General features: G+C 49.0%; 1 protein-coding gene across 1 annotated transcript in view; it reads right to left on the bottom strand.

The window, feature by feature from the left end:
* Nucleotides 1–16,180, bottom strand: part of SLC43A2 (solute carrier family 43 member 2) — a 31,061-nt gene that overhangs the window by 11,906 nt on the left and 2,975 nt on the right. Inside the window, exons 2-8 of the mRNA XM_026055215.1 lie at nucleotides 11,262–11,451; nucleotides 10,237–10,292; nucleotides 9,399–9,475; nucleotides 3,491–3,583; nucleotides 2,502–2,635; nucleotides 1,859–2,061; nucleotides 1,072–1,215 (exon numbers count right to left, since the gene is read on the bottom strand). Coding sequence (XP_025911000.1) covers nucleotides 1,072–1,215; nucleotides 1,859–2,061; nucleotides 2,502–2,635; nucleotides 3,491–3,583; nucleotides 9,399–9,475; nucleotides 10,237–10,292; nucleotides 11,262–11,451 — 897 coding nt within the window. The remainder of the gene's footprint in view (nucleotides 1–1,071; nucleotides 1,216–1,858; nucleotides 2,062–2,501; nucleotides 2,636–3,490; nucleotides 3,584–9,398; nucleotides 9,476–10,236; nucleotides 10,293–11,261; nucleotides 11,452–16,180) is intronic.

The following is a 16,180-nucleotide window of genomic DNA, read 5'->3' as shown; positions in this document are numbered from 1 at the left end:
GAGTTTGAACTAACAAGATAAGCAGCATATATGTTTAACATTAAGCCTAAAATACCAAGAAGGGGAGGAAAAAAGGAAGAAAAAGAGAAAAATAACAAGAGCAAGCCAGGGTAAAAAAAGGAAAAAAATCAGGGTGAAAGAGTTACAAGGTAAGCAGAAAACTGAGCTGTGCTGGGAAAGGTAGGCAGTGTGAAGTTTGTCCTGTTTACTGCTTCATGTCTAAATTGGCTCTTGAGCCAGGAGATRAAGAGCTGAGTGCTGCAGGCTGTCAAAGGCTCAAGAAACAAAGCAATTCAGGGAATGCCAGGGCACTTGGAGTTTCCCGAGCTTCCTTCCCTCCCCCAGGGCTCACTCCTGTTTTCAGAGGAGTGCCTCTTGATTTATCAGCTTCRYGCAATCCAGATTCAACAAGTTCAGACTGGATCTTACTACAAAGGACAAAAAAATGGGCTAAGTATTGTTTTGCAATCCCGGGTATTTTCAACAACAGTAAACGAATGTACTCTTTCCTGTTTGCTCCATGTACTGAATCAGAGCTAAATACAGATGAGTCCAGCGCAGTGGCTGCCCCGAGCCTCCCCGGCACACACCAAGCTGCGCAAAACAGCAATGACTTCACCCTTCCCACCCCCGCTGCTGGGCCGAGACACCTAGTCCAACCATTAGTCATGAGAGTCAGCTGCTCTGTACTTTGTGCTTGCTTGGGATAAGCAAAGCAAATACCTGATGGGATAGGTCTTCCAATGAAAAAAAAAAAAAAAAAATCATCACAGTCTGTCCTGAGAGGCTACTCACAACAACCCATCTGGGGAAATAACATGGAATAGTATTTAACAGACATTGTGCTAAAATTAGCTTGACATTCAAGTGTCTACCTCGCCGCCCCTCTGCCCTGGGCCAGCTCCAGCTCCGCTAGACCCCACCAGCAGCTGTCAGCTGCACTTTGGCACAAGCAATTGCCAAACACGGTGTATCTGCTGAGTAATCGGGCATGCTGGCTTCTTGCAAGGACTAAGGCTGGGTCAGGTCCCAGTTCCAAGGAAACAGACAAAAGTCTTCAGGTTACCCTACCTTGATCTTCATCTCCAGACAGAAACCCAAGAATGGTATTCATGGCCCCCATGTAGAAGATGAGCCTCAGCTGAGTGACACACATGGTGATAAGGCTGAGCAACAAGATGGGGCTGAAGACGCTCTTCATGAAGGAGGGAGAAGCTGCAGAAGGAGTAATAATGTCTCTGAAGAAGGCAACATCTCATCATAAATGTACATGATTTCAGAACAAGCTTTGGCCCCTGGGTTAGCTGGCTTTCTCCTAGCTAGTCATACCAACACTGCACACAGATGACAGCTCCAAGGAGTTCACAGTTAGCAGCCATCTGGTGCACTACAAACTTCCTTCATGGATGGCTATAACTACTTAAAGTTTGGCTACTAGTAACTGGGGAGAGGGGAGCAGGAAGGAAGTCTCGCTTAATTCTGTGGATTAAAGCAAAATGAAATCTCAAGCCATTTGCTTCTGCCATACTCCTGTCTAAGGAAAACTTGCTCACGATGGCAGCAGTCTATCTAAGAGACAGCAATGACCAACCTCACTGTCCTCCCATAGCAGTACCAGTTACCCATGCTGTACTCCCCACTGTGGGCAGCAACACATGGTGTATTTAGGCAAGCGTACAAGGGCAAGATTCTTTATATAACTGAACCTGTTTTTAAAGAATGGCAGCTGGCACATGGCCTTGGCAATATATGGATCACTTATCACATAGTATCTCGTATAAACAGGTCTGGAGCATGGCAAAGATGCCACTGGTCTTCTGCCAGTGCAAGCATCCCTCAGGCACCCAGGGAACCACACCTGTGTTGTCAGGCTGGCACTTCACTTCCAGGTCCACTGTGGACAGGCAGAGCTTGTTATTCTCTTGCAAGGCTGTCAGCTCTTTGGGGCCCTTCATGGAGCTTCCCACACTGAGACGGCGCCCCACGGTCGTCACTTGCTTGTAAAACTGCTTCCCAGTGATTTTGTGGTCAAATCCCAGCCAGCTGAACTTTATTTTCACCCTGTTGGGCAGTAAAGAGAATGAGAGCTGCAACACAGGGTGGTGAATCAGAGGTAGCAGAGTTGCAGGAGTCAGAAAGGCAACAGATTGATTCAAGCACTGATTTTCATCTACAAACCCACAAGTAGTCTGGGATCCCACAGCGCAGACAGACACTTCCCTTGGGCCAGTTTGGCACAGGTCAATACAGAAATGCTTATTGCTACTGGCAGATCATTTTCCTTCACAAGTCCTATGCACTGGATGGCTCAGCCTTCCAGATATTCACCARTCAAGATATAAAGCTAGTGGTGTACATCAATCCCCAACCCAAGAAGAAAAGTCAACAATTAACAACAGGCAAGGGAGTTCCTTGCCCATTCCTCCAAACTATCTGTGCTGGCACTTTCTAGAGGATTAAGGATGGGATAAACCTTTGGGGCCAGTCTAGATGACACTTACGTATAGTCCATGTCCTCTGGACCTGGGAAAGGCTCCAGYGGCCAGTTGAAGAAACAGTTGAGGAAAACTAATCCTGCACAGCTTGCCCAGACAAGCAGAATAAGGATGAAGGAGACCCCAAAGTCATAGATAACCTGGAAATCACAACACAATATGGTTATTTGCTAGCAGAGCAGAAAGATGTTACAATATTCTTTGGATGAGGTTTGGAGTGAAGTTGTGGGGCAGAGCAGTGTGCGACATTAGAATGGATTATAACAAAAGCAGTAACAGTTTTGTGGCATGCAGGCTCGATAAGAGACATGTTTGCACATCTTTAATAATAGCAATAGCAACAACACCAGGACCTCCAGCAGGGATGGCATGCAGCTATGGCACTAACCAATGCCATCAAAGAKTTTTCATCTAGAACCTACTCTTTGGAAAGCCAACAGGGACTGCCCTGCACACTTGAGAAAGGTCTACCATAACCATATGCCACTTACGCTCACTCTGTGATGAAACATCGCTTGTCCAGAACCGCTAGAGATCTACAGAAGCAGCCCTAGTGGCTGTCTTCTGTCCCTGCAACTCTGTTTCCTAACTCTGAACAGCAATCAAAGCCAAACGCCTGTGGTGATCACACAGATTAAGACTTCACATTTATATTTACAGTCTTGATAGAGTTTTAAAAAAGCAGCTTTTCATAAAACTAATGGCAATCTTTAGTTTTGGGGGGTTTTTTTGTTTTTTGTTTTTTTCCYCCCTCTTCTTAACGCCTTCAAAATTAAGGGCTATTAACAAACAGACCATTATCTTTACAGTATTTACTGAGTTCTTGGGACAGTCATGTGGGAAGTCTGCAACACAGACAGGAACTGAATCTTGCAAATACACTTCTCTAATGAGTACTTTAACAAATAGTCCCTCTTTCTTTCCACATTATTGCCAAACAGTGCAAAACCCCAGTACACCAGTACCAGCCATGAGTAACAATCTCACAGCCTCACCTTGATTCCTGGAAAAGTAACAGCAGAAGAAGCATAGGAGCCAATCATCAGAGCAATGAACGTGGAACGAAGGTCACCAAACATGTTGGGCAACTGGAGAAAGAAAAATTGGTTGAAACACACTGTGGCCAAGGGAAGGGAAGGGGAGGGAAGGGAAAAGGGAAGGAAGCTCTCTTGAGAAGACCCTGGCATTTAGGATTGAGACCTCTGGATACCAGAGCCTGAAGAAAACAATTTTATTCAAGAATGATGTAGCTCTTCACGATAGTGCTCTGGGACACAAGAGCTGCAGGCTGCGTTGGCGTCTCCACTGCCAGGCAGCGTCTACGATCCAAGATTAACGTGTGTAAAAGTACTGCTTCTTTCCAGACTGACCACATACTCTGCATTCATTACCTTTAGCACAGCCGTGTTTGTCCTGCATTGCACCTGCCCCTGTTCTTTCTTTGCTAGTTCCTTTCCCCAAGTCTGCAGCTTTTTAAATAACCAGAAGAGAACAAGTTTCCATCACTGCCTAAGGGTCTGCAAGCTGGAAATTACAGGGAGAGCATTAAGTCATAGGCTACAGAGAGCTCAGCCCATACTCCTGAAGCAGGTCAACAGGCAGAGACACAGCTTCAGGCGGACAGATTTCCCTCCCATCTCCTTTTTCAGGTCATTCCCTCCCCAAATTCACTTGCCATCAGTAGCATGTCAGCCTCAGAGGGCCTCAAAGCAGGACACTGCAGGTGCCTAGAAAGACTGAAAGCATAACCACCATTTCATCTGCTTAAAGACATTGAACAAAATGATTTGCAGAATATTAGATGGAATCGGAGCAAGCAAATGCTCTCTTCAGATTCCCCTTTCGCTACTGGAAAACAAATCCATCTTTGCCAGGAGTGGCATTTAAGGCAAGCAAATCTGGCTTTTGTCATGGCAGGATCAGCGTGTTTACAATACAAGTATTCCTGTGCAGGAACACTGTAGGATCCATCTGGCTGTTTATCATCCCTCCGTCTCACTGCGGAGCTTTCTGTGCAGTGCAGCCTCCAGGTCCTCAGATAACCCCAGCCGGGGAACAGCAGCAACGATGTGCAGAGCCTGCTGCTGCCGGAGATCCCCGAGCGGACACTGGGCCGAGGCAGAAAACGCTGCGCTTGTCTGCAACAAGGATCCCCACACCCATCCCCAGATCCCTGCATCTGGGAGAGCTGCCAACGGGCTGCTTTCAGGAGCTGCAGACAGGAAATGGCAAAGGATCCAAAGGTCTGTTACCAGGCACAAAATCTCTCCTTGGAGGCAGCGGCCTAAACACGCATCCCAAAAAACAGTATCTGCAGAATAAAATACCTGCAGGTTGCAAAGAGGCCGGTCGCTGTTACCAGGCAGGGCATTTGTTTAACCTCAAATACCCCAAACCCTAAACTTATCCCCAGAAATGACAACAAACAGCTGCTGCTGGGGAGCTCAGCGCAGGGCAACACCTCCACAAACACAGCTGCTTCTTGGCTCAGGCTGTTTTTCCCCAGAGTCAGATCACAAAAAGCCTTTTTCATATAGCAGACAAGCAACTCCCAGGTGGATCCTCTTGCACCAGGGGCTATCGGAGACTTAGAGCAGGCCTGAAACCGAGCAGCCACGTTCAGAGAAAACCCAGATCTGCTTCTGCCGGCATTGGGACAGAAGTCCTAGAAAGGCTCGAGATTTCCTAAAATCCTATTTGGCACCAAGCAAGTGGCCAGATTAAAAAAGAAAGTTGAACAGAGGAGATGCACTGGACTGGATAAGATCTTAAGAGGCAACTGCAACCACTGAGCACTTGGGGAGGAAAAGCCTGAGACCAYCCGAAGGAGCAGAGGGGAGGCAAAGGGAAAAGTAGTCCAGACCTAGACAGAAAACCTCTCAGACTGCAAGTGCCAGCACTGGTGATGCCTGGGTAGGTCTCTACTAAAGTCCAGCTACTAAAATCATGCACAATATTTACTAACCTATTTTTCAAGCTGTCTTCACAGCAGTGAGCATTGGAAAAATAAGAACCACAGAGACAAACAAGCAGAACAAGCAGGCTCTTTGTTTTTATACCACCGAAAAGGTCTGATCCTCAGTCTGGTCTTATCTCTACAGGCCAGAAAGGACCCCCAGTAATTTCTGCCTATACTAGTATGATATTCCCAATTCCAGAAGACTTAAAATGAGAGAAACTCCTAGAGCTTCTAGCTGTTTAAAGGTCAATAATACGCAACATATAATTAACTTCACACCTTGTTTGAAAGATAGGGACTAACGTAACTTTTCYGTACTGTAACTGTTTCTTCCTGCAGTCCTTTTTTGCAGGCGTGCCATTCTAAACTCCGATAAAATCATCTCCTAGTTTTCTCTTGCAGATGATTATCTCCTCCTCTGCCCCATAGTGAGTTTAAGACCTTTGATTATTCTTATAATTTTTCAGTCTTTCCCTGGAGACGGTCCCCACTCTGCCAAATGAGAAAAGGAAAACCCACGCGTGAACTAGCTATCTTTGTCTTTTGTATTTGTTTGCTTTTACATCTTTATGACACTTAGTAGGAAATAACTGCTTAAACCAACAAACGATAGCACAGTAATATAATCAAATCCAGTTTCCCTCTTCTTGTAAGGACTGCTTGGAAAAAAAATCAAGGGACTGAGAACTAGACAACTGGAGAATGGTATTTGTATTGAAGCTAAACTTTGTTTTCCCTATCAGGAGGTATATTTGGACATTATACAGGCACTAAAAATATGTTCTTCAGGAAAACCTCAAACTGCCCCATTTGTCCAAGGCATACGGAAAATCCTGTTCCCTTTCTCCAACAAACAAAAGATCACAGAGCCCTAAATACTCCTAAGATTTCCGAGCAGAAAAGATTCCCAATGCAAAGATGCTTCCCCCTCTCCCTGGCAAATTAAAGGGCGCTGTTTGTAGCGGAGAATAAGAGCAAAGCAGCTGTAATYCTTTGAAAGGAGAACAGGACAGGAAAACAATCTATAAAAGGCTCTTTGTGGTAATTTATCACACATGTTTATTTCTTTGCATGAAATAATTTAGGAGCAGAACCAGCGCCAGATTCTTCTGTTGCTGTCAGAGCCACCAACACAGATCTGTTTCCATTTCCAGTCTTCACTTATATTGGCTAAGACCAAGTCACGCGGCAGAAATCTCCCCTCTGCATTTCCACAACAGGCACAGCCTGACCTTGTTCCCAGAACCGGGAACACCACCACTTGCTCGCTCGCTCCTCCCTGAGCAGCAACGYGAGGCACCCAGCAAAGGCAGATTGCTCTGCAGCTAGCCTTTGGCTTTCATTAAATCCTGGGGCTCGTTACTGAAAAAGGCTCCAAACCCCAGAGGCAAAGCTTCACGGAGAGCAGTCTCCCAGGCTGTTTCTCTCGGAGATCCCGTTCATCTCCTTCCCTGGCCCTTGCACAGGGCCTGCAGGTCCCTGCAACAGGCTTTGCTCACCGGACACGGGTGTCCCAGGAGGTTTTGATCCCTGAGCCACAGCATCAGGACAGCAGCCTAAACCCACGCGTTACGGAGGCTCCCTTCATGGTCAACCTGCTAGGAAGCAGCCACTCTAACCAGCCTGGGGTGGCACGGGACCAGCTCACGCACCAGTGGGTTTGATCYGTTTCCTGGAGTGCTGCAGGTCGCTTGCAGCTGGCAGGGAAGGAGGTCACCTTGCTTTGACTTGCAGGCACACATGCACCCTTGGCAGTCGGTGCCTGTGTCAGCCAGAACAAACTTGCTTGGCCCAAGAAGTTGATTAGCATTCACAGGCTGTGTGCAATGAGCGTCCTTAAAGAGGTYTTCGAGTCTCCCCTTCCAGCACACATTTCAGCCTCACCTTCCAGGCACAGTACAGGGCACAGTGCGTGTGCAAAACACACTGCCCCGGGCCTGCAAGCCACAGACCTGCCATCCCCATCTCCCTCCCCGTGGCCCACGGAGACAGCCGGGAGGAATCCACAGCTCTTGGAGACCTGAGTCCGCAAGGGACCACGTCATCATGGAAGATGGTTCTTGAGTCACCAACTGTGGGCTCCCCGGCTTGCAGGCAGAACCACGCAAGGACAAGCTCATAAGGTGCCAATGGGTAAAATACACGCGCTTTTAACAGTCATTGGTCACAGCTACGCAGTGATTCAGGTGACGCATTTCCCTCCCACTTCAGGCTATTTTTAATCACATTCGCACGCCTCAGGTACTGAAACGCCTCTGCGTGGCTTTGCTCAGAGGCACAACAAGCAACATCTGTACCCAGATTCGAGAAGCCAGGCCTGAAGCCATCTCAGCTCTTCATGAAACACACTACTGCCTGGAGGAGATGGGCTCTACCTGAGGCCTCCCTGTGCAAACTCACAGCATCGCTACTTGCTTCAGACCTCCTCAAAGCTTAGATCTTTTCCTGGAAGATTTGACCTTCCTGCAGCGGCCGTATTTCCGCAGTGCTGTGGAACTGGCTCACTAATGAGGGCACTAATAGGTGGCTCTGCTTATTTCTTTGTCTGCTAGAAGCCACAATACTGCACGTCCAGTATTTCCTTGCCCTCCCTCCCATTATCTCTGGTGGCTTTGAAATAATCTGTTTCCCCTTAATAATCACCCAGACACAAAATAACCAATGCTGGTAGCAGCAGGATGGGAGCCCGCTTCTCTCCCCACAGCAGCTCTTACGTGCTCCTCTCTTCCTTGCTTTTATTTGAAGCATGGAAGGATGACATTTACCCCACAGTTCTTTGGGGCTATGGCCAAGGCTTCCAGAAAGGGACATTACATATGAACGAGAGATCAACATCTGCATAGAGTTTTGAAAGTTTTGAATGTATAAAAGCAACAGCTGCAGTAACATCACAGTAAAAACAGTGATCTGTAAATCCAGCCTCTGTCAAATTTAGGTCTCAGGGGTTCAGCCAGTGCCTAACTCACATTAAATCAGAAGCAACCTTAACAGAAAGTTTAACTTTAACAGCAAGTTCAACTTTAGCAGCAAGTTCAAGGTGATGCAGAAAGTTTTCAGCTCCRGCCCAAGAAATGTCAGTGCTTCCTAGGCTGTTTTCTGGGAGATTTTCCACTCAGCCCCGTTTCAGCCGCATTGACAAGGATCAGGATAACGAGGCAGAAAACAAAGCGGCTACTTTGAGAATGATATTGCTTCTATCTCCAGGCAACAAGAACCCCAAAATGCACAGGGCCAGCTGACAGCTGCTGACTGATGCTTGCAATCAATGGACTAACTCAACAGATCTAAGCGGTCTGTGCAGATGGAGCTGGGTGCATTCAACAACTCAGCATTTCCAAGAAAACCTGGAAGGGACTCACACCCTTACAAGAGCAGAAGTTTTTGTGCTCAAGCACAACCACTCTCCTGGGGAGGGACACAATACAGCCACGTGCAGAGAGATGCAGGCTGTATTAGTTCTCCCCTGCCCCAAACAATCCTGGGGCTGTTATTGTTCTCATCAGCAGCCCAGCAGTTAGTTGGCACTTACAGAAAGCCAGTCCTACCCGGCTGCAAGGGGTTCGTGCCCTGCTGGTTCTTCCTTCAGGATGTAAAAGCTAAATCCAATGCAAACACATGTGCAACCCGCCCCCATCCTGTCCCAGATAGCTGAGCACTTTGTGTACAGGCACACAGCAATTTGAGTCCAACACAAAAACAAACTTCTTTTCACCTTCACCTGAGATGCAGGCAGCAASGCACAGACAAAACCCCACAACTTAGAATAACAAGCTAATACTCAGTCTTTCAGATATAGGAGTGCACCTGATTTTTTTATTTGCACCCAAATAAAAACACGTGCTACTTAAGCCACAGGTAAAAGATCCACTTCAGTCTTTCCTGCTAGCCCAGCTCACAGCCATAGTGAGGGATAAAACAGAGTCATGTAATAATTCTTCACTTACCGTAAGCGATGTGAAGGTCATGCACATCCCACCAAAGCCATTCAGAGCCAGCGCAATGAATATCAGCACAGACAGAGCTGCAACAACAAAAAAAGACCAAAAACATTTACTGGGGTGGGGAGGGAGAAGAGACCACAGAGCCCTCAGGGTTTTGATCCTGACGTGTGAAGCCTCAGTGAAACAACACCCKCAGAAAGTGCCACGCTGCACCTGACCCACCCAGCTCATCCGACCACACACTCCAACTGCCCCAGGCACACAGCGAGGAAGGGCACGGGCTCTGCCCCGCCGCAGCAGCCAGGATGGGATCTTCTTGCTCCAGGACGGATGGGTCTCTTCTCTAATGAACAGTCTTGCTGAGGCGGCTTGTCTGAATGGGTCTTAAAGGCAGATTTACTTTAGAGAACTGGTTTAAAATTGCCACCTCGCTATCTGATCTTGAGGAGCAAGCTCCATCCATTCCTGGACCTGAGAAAGGTAATTGCACACAATGTGCTATTTCCTAACTCTGAGAAAGCCATGAACTTGTTTGAAGTTGCTCATGTACAGCACCTGGACCTGCCCAAAAGCAAAGYTGAGACCTGGCTATCTCAGATGCTTGGCTCTTGCTGTGCTCTCCATTTACAACTGCAAAAAACAGCCCTCCCCAGAGCCACTGAGCTCACATAGGCCACGACATGCTTGACTTGTGTCCCCAGCAAGACCCTGGTACTGCACAGGAAAGGTTATAGTCAGAGCCCACGGCTTCATGCACATTTATCCGCATCCCAGAACCGAGCCCCTCAGAAGCACTGTAGTCCCMAAACCTTTCCAGTTCAGCACAGAAAGGCATACTTACAGTCTGGGTTACTGGCGCCRTATGCAATCAGCACACAGGACACAGCAAAGCAGGCACTGAAACAGAATTGAAGCCATGAGTCTTTTACTGACAGCCTTACGTGCACAAAATCACGCATGCCTCTACCTTCCCAGCACTGGGTTAGGCAACCACTGTATAATTTGTATAAAAGGCGGGAACACTGGCAATCTGGGAAGAAAAATCTAGGGAAATAGCCAGGTGTTACAGACAAACCTTGCACAAGGGCTGAAGAGCCGACCTTTCCTTCCAGCACTCTGACACGGCTCTTGCTGGACCCAAATTCCCTACTGGTTTTGGCACACAGAGCTTCACCAACCCTCACCAGGAGGTGACCAGAGACAGCAGCAGCCTTCGCCCTGAGGCACAGCTGGGGCCATAGCACTGACAGTCATTCCCAGTCCTCTCTCAGAAATGGTCTGAGTCATAGGGACTTGCCCTGTTCTCCCTGCTCTGCCTACAGGCCAGTATGGTTTCTGGTACTGTTCAAGGCATTAAAAACTTAGCAGAGCTGGGGCCTAGTGCATCCCCAAAGTCACTAATCCCTGTGTGCTATGACAGAAGCTGCTGACAACTTTGCTATTTGGGGCAGAAAGCAACTCACAGCACTTGTGTGGCAAAGGAGGAACCTAGAGAAGGCAGGCAGGCTGCGTCTCTCCCAGGGTTAACTCCCCGGCTCTGGCAAACTGTGATGTAACATCTTGGTTTTATATCCCTTAGGACACAGCTCCAAGATCAAGGGAAAAAGCTACCCTCCGTGATTCACAAATGACTCTGCTCGTCCTCCAGGCTCCATCTGGCCAGGGAGCACAGAGCGATGCTGGAGAGCTGAAATTTGGACTTTGAGTCCCAGGCCTGTCCCTTGGGGAGCGACTTATTGTGCAGCCTGATGCTGACTGAAGTCATCCAAGAGCTGCTCCAGGGTCCCACGTGTGGTTGGCGGCTCTTGGCCGATCCCAAGTCCAGCTCTCACCCCCCAAATCCACCTGGGYGCCCGAGACACCAACCTGCCAAGCAGCCGCAGCTTGCGAGGACCATATTTGTCCATGACAATCCCCAGGGGCAGGGTGATGGCRCTGAGCAGGAAGGACCCGATGGTGAAGGCCAAGTTCAGCATTTCGTCTTGGGCGTTGCAGGAAGGCCATTTGTTCTCTGAATCCGTGCTGTTCTCTTGTTCGTGGTGGCCGGTGGAGTTTCCTACACGGGGTAACAGAGGATTGTCATTGCAGCGTGTTGGGATGGAGGCTGCGGCTACATGGTAAGGAGGGAAGAGGAAAGACCCACACGCAGGCTGCCACAACACACCAAGCACACACCCATCGCACCCCACTTTTGATTACAGTCAGTGAGAACTGGAGGAAGCAGAGGACAAGAASAGCAGAAGGACCAGGGAAACATGGTCAGTTCAGCTGGGAACAGGAAAAGGGTTCCAGGCACCAGGGGACAAATCTTCCATGAAGCAGCAGCCGGGCAACAGTCTCACATTAAGGACGGAGATTCATTAATTTATAAAAGCAACTATRCAACAAGGGCTCTGCAATTACAGGGGACTAAACCCAGTGGGACTAGAAGGGACTAATACAAAAACAAGGTACTCCTAATCCAAGACCAGCATGTTCTCACAGATCCACCCCCAAAGTAAACTAGAAGTGTTAACTACAGCCAAAGCATTTGTTTCGGATCCAGACATGAGGCTGACGGGGCCTGGCGCAGAGTGACAGCTTTCTCAAATGACAAGCCTCCTACCCTCGCTCCGGGCACCGCAACGAGGGACGGGCTCGCAGCAGCCGCCCCGGCTCCCTGACTGCACCAGCTCAGAAGATCCCTCCTAAATTTAACTACCCTGCTCCCAGGAGGTCAGTTACCTGCCTTCTCTGCTTGTTTATGGATGCATGCATCTTTTTTAACTTCTGCCCCATAATTAACATTTTCTATTCTTTCCAGGTTGGTTTAGGCCATGCAGATCAATGGTATCTCCAGCTTTCTGTTCTTGCCTTTACATGAGGAACGCTGCATGCAAACTCCCACGCAGAACAGAGCTCGGGTTGTGTAACAGACACAGAAACAGGACAGTTCAAAAAAAAACAAAACAGAAAGAAGAAGTTCCCTTTTCTTTGCAGCAGAGAGTTGACATCAGGCAGTGAAACTGCTATTACAAACCTATCCCAAGCAAGCTCAWAACTCCTAAAGTGTGTGCCATCAGACTTCCATTAACCTGGAGTACTACCRCACTCCACCCCTCCTTCTCCCAGCACTTATCGGAGGTTTAAGTAACCTTTGTCAGTATGACAAAGCACTTGTTTTTTTACTGCTGCAGCAAGCCAGTGACAAAGCACTCTCCTCCATATTTAATAACTGATCTGGCAAAGTTCAGTATTAAAGGGAGATAAGTCATCTACATCTACATACATGTTTGCATGAAGCGAGACCAGAGCAGGGCTCCCTCTCAGCAAGACCTATTTAGCAGGAATCCCTCACGTATTGGTGGCTTGACATTTGCTGTTGGTGCAACTTGTGGACAGGATCCCCTCTCACCCGCCCCATCTCAGCAGGGATCACACTGCCCCATCTCACAAYTGCTCCCCTTCCAGCCAAGCCTCTGCACCACTACAGTTACTGGTTTCACCCAAGTCTTCCTAGCTGGCAATTTTGTTCCACTTGCCAAAATAACCCTGCCAGCTGTGCATCGATCACAAACAAGCCACGCTCCACCATCCAGACGTCGGCTATCGGCAGAAATTCAGACACCGATATCTGAGGCTTAAAAGCTGCTGGCAACGCATCCCTTTTCTCCCCTCCCGATATCCTGGGGAAGGAGCGGGGTGTTTCTGCTTCCACTTGCACTGCTCTCCCCAACACCCTGACTAACAGGGTCCCAAACTTTCTGTGGTCAGCAATGACTATTTGTTCCTTCCCTTCGCTGTTCATACCTGATTGATAACTTAATTTGCCCCCTCAGCCTTCTCTTCTCTGCTAGGTCTAGGTAGAGACAGTAAATGACAACATTATCCCCCAAAAGGCCAGGTCCCACCAGCAGCCCTTCTGCAGAGGGGAGCGYGCCAGCCCGAGCTCCAAGCCAGAAGGCAGTCCTGGGTGCACATGGGAGTCTCCCTGCAGTTTTCACACTAGATTCGACTCCTTTTCTCAGTCTTTGTCGTCATCTCCTCCTGCCTTGGCCCAGGGTGTCTCACGCCGAGTTTGCTCAGCATCTCCGCGGGGCAGGCAGCAGTCACGTGGCTTTCCCCACAGCATCAAGGCTTTCTGGGCTCTCCACACAGATAAGTTCATAGGAAACAGATGTGGGTGAGAGGTTAAACTCAGAAAAACAAGGGGAAAAAAAAAAGTGACAAAACAGTAGTGAATTCCCTGCATCAGCACTCTGCGGAGACAACTCAGCCGCGGCAGCGGGGTGGAGGGACACGGATGGGGCAGCGACCTTACAACTCCTGCCTGCGCGTGTTAAACAGCCCGCCAGCCCTCCTCGAGAGCAGATCTCAAGACAGAGACATTCAACACCGAAAACCAGAGCAGATAAATTATTTTTAATGTATTGGGCATGTACAGTTGCAACACRGCCCCAAGGAGCTCGGCTAGCAGATGCCTGCTAAGTGCAGAGCCTCTGTCAGCCAACATGAAGGGCAGGAGCACAGCCAGGCCAAGAGGACCCGACCTTGGAAGCAGTGCAGAAGCTCAGCCCCCCCCCGAAGATTGCACCCGGCAGCCAGGAAAGCTGGGGACGAGGTGCCAAACTTCAGTCCCTGCCTCTACCAACCACCTTGTTTACATCTGCTCGTTGCCAGCTCCGAGGAGGGGCCGGGCAACGGCGCTACGTGGAAATAAATATTGTTTGTGAAAATAGCAGCTGCCCCCGAGCAACAAGAGGAGATTCGCTGAGGCGTGATGGAAGCGATTCAAGCAGGCCTTGGCATCGCGTCACCACCTGATCCTTGCAGAGCCACCTCCGTACATGGCAGGGTCCGGAGGGGCTGCAGGCAAGCGCACAGGGTCCCTCAGAGAGCGGCCGCTCCAGGCAGCTGGAACATGCATGCCGGTGGCTCGCAGCGAGACGGTGATTAACGGGGAGAGAACCTGCCTAACTGCTCACCTACCTAATGCACCTGGTTATGGCAAACAGCGGTTTCCCTCCAGCCCAGCTCAGAGCCCGTGCCAGGTCAGCACGCGCCGCTGCAGCTCGAGGTCTCCTATGCCCCCAGCTCCACCAGCAACAGCGCCCTGGGGAAGGGCCAGCTCCGTGCCCACGCCGGTGCCCTCCCCAAATTCTCCTGCCAAGTCCACCCATGTGCCAGCCTGCCCCATCCAACATGCAAGAAATTGAGCTGCTCGCCCATTCGGGTGGCATTCGCTGCCATCTCGCCATCAAGCTAGAGGAAGCTGYGAGCCTTCATCGGCAATTACAAGAACATCCTGCTTATTTTTCCCGTGCTCCCACTACAAGCAGCAGGATTTCTGCTGCCCAATTAGTAGTTCAAGTTACTATTTAAAGAATGACAGAGCCTAGGTGAGAGGCAGGCTGCCTCACTAATCATTTATGTCACACTCATCACTGGGATTTGTTCCGGCTGTTACTGGAGCATTTAAAGCCATTCTTTCTCCCAAATTAGGTGCTGTAGGTTTCGCAAGAGGGTCAATCATTAACTACTCTTTGCTGACCTACAGCAGTCCCAGGCACACACCATGGTACTACAGGAATGAGTTTGGCTTTTTGCAACAGTGACTGCCATCTCAGACAGCAGAGAGAAGTTTCTCTTTCATCTTGTTTCTTAGATAAGACTAAGCAAGGCAGGCAAGACGCCCCCAGCCACCCTGGCAATAGCTCTCCAGGGGAGCACAACCTGCGTGGCCTCACCTTCCTCTCCTAAAAAAAGCCTGAAAGTGTTGGTGGAAAAAAAAAAAAAAAAAAACGAAGTGAAGGGCATGCACTGGCCATGTAAGAATGATTTCTCTTTTCAGGATGGTGTCATACTTTTGGGAACTGGGAGGAGATGTGCAGGCCTTCTTGCTTTATACCAYTGCAAGTGCAATTAATTCTGGTTTCTCTCTCTGCCTGTCTCACCACTTGCATGCGCCTCTAGGACAACCTCCTTGAACGGCCCTGAGAAAGGCAGTCCCAGCTGTAAGCCTCCCAAGTGAGGTGCAATCTCACATTAGTTTAAACTCCCCTTTGCTCCCCAACTAAAGGTTCACTTTGCAGCGGTTCTCACGCGGCACRGTGCTCCGACACCAGTGACAGCTGCAAGCCAGCGCAGTGTATTTCCTGTAGACATTGAACATTTACCAGGTTTACACTTTTCCTGTTTACAGGGTCACACGTGCAGCCTTCCCACAAGCTGTCATCACATCTCACCAGCTCGTAAGGGACCTCAGGCTGCAAGCTCCCCCCCACCACAGACCCCATGGCTTTATCTTGAATGTAGTAACAAACACGGGAGAAGGGCCGTGAGGCAGCACCTTCTTCCTATGCCTGTCATTAAGGCGCATTAGCCCGTGGTAACCGAGTAAACTTATCTTTTGGGTTTTTTTGCAGCTCTGTCTTAGAGGAAGGCCCTCTGACTGGATCCTTATCTCTGTTCTTTGTGAGTGTATTATCAAGTTCGAGAACTTTTTAACATATCTCAGGAAGCTCAAGGCTTAGGCCTTTCCAACACATGCAACATTGCATCAGCRCAAGGCCCTGAGCAGATTGAGCTCCCCAGGAGCTGATAAGGCTGCRATCCTGATAAAGACTGTGGAATCAGCAGTTGCACCAAGCAGAAGATGCTGTTTCAAACTGGTTAAAGGGCAACATGCAGTAAAATTAAAACAGGAACAAAGTGCCACCACTAGATTCCTTGTCAGCAAATTGCAAATGTACCTCCCAGAGCGCAGCCAAACGTGCCGTCCAGGCTGGGACAAGCGTAGCCCTTCA

The sequence above is a fragment of the Apteryx rowi genome, unplaced genomic scaffold, assembly GCF_003343035.1.
Source record: "Apteryx rowi isolate R43461 unplaced genomic scaffold, aptRow1 scaffold_99, whole genome shotgun sequence".
NCBI classification, from domain to species: Eukaryota; Metazoa; Chordata; class Aves; order Apterygiformes; family Apterygidae; genus Apteryx; species Apteryx rowi.
The sequence above is the reverse complement of the archived record's forward strand: the minus strand, read 5'-3'. Positions and strand labels throughout refer to the sequence as shown.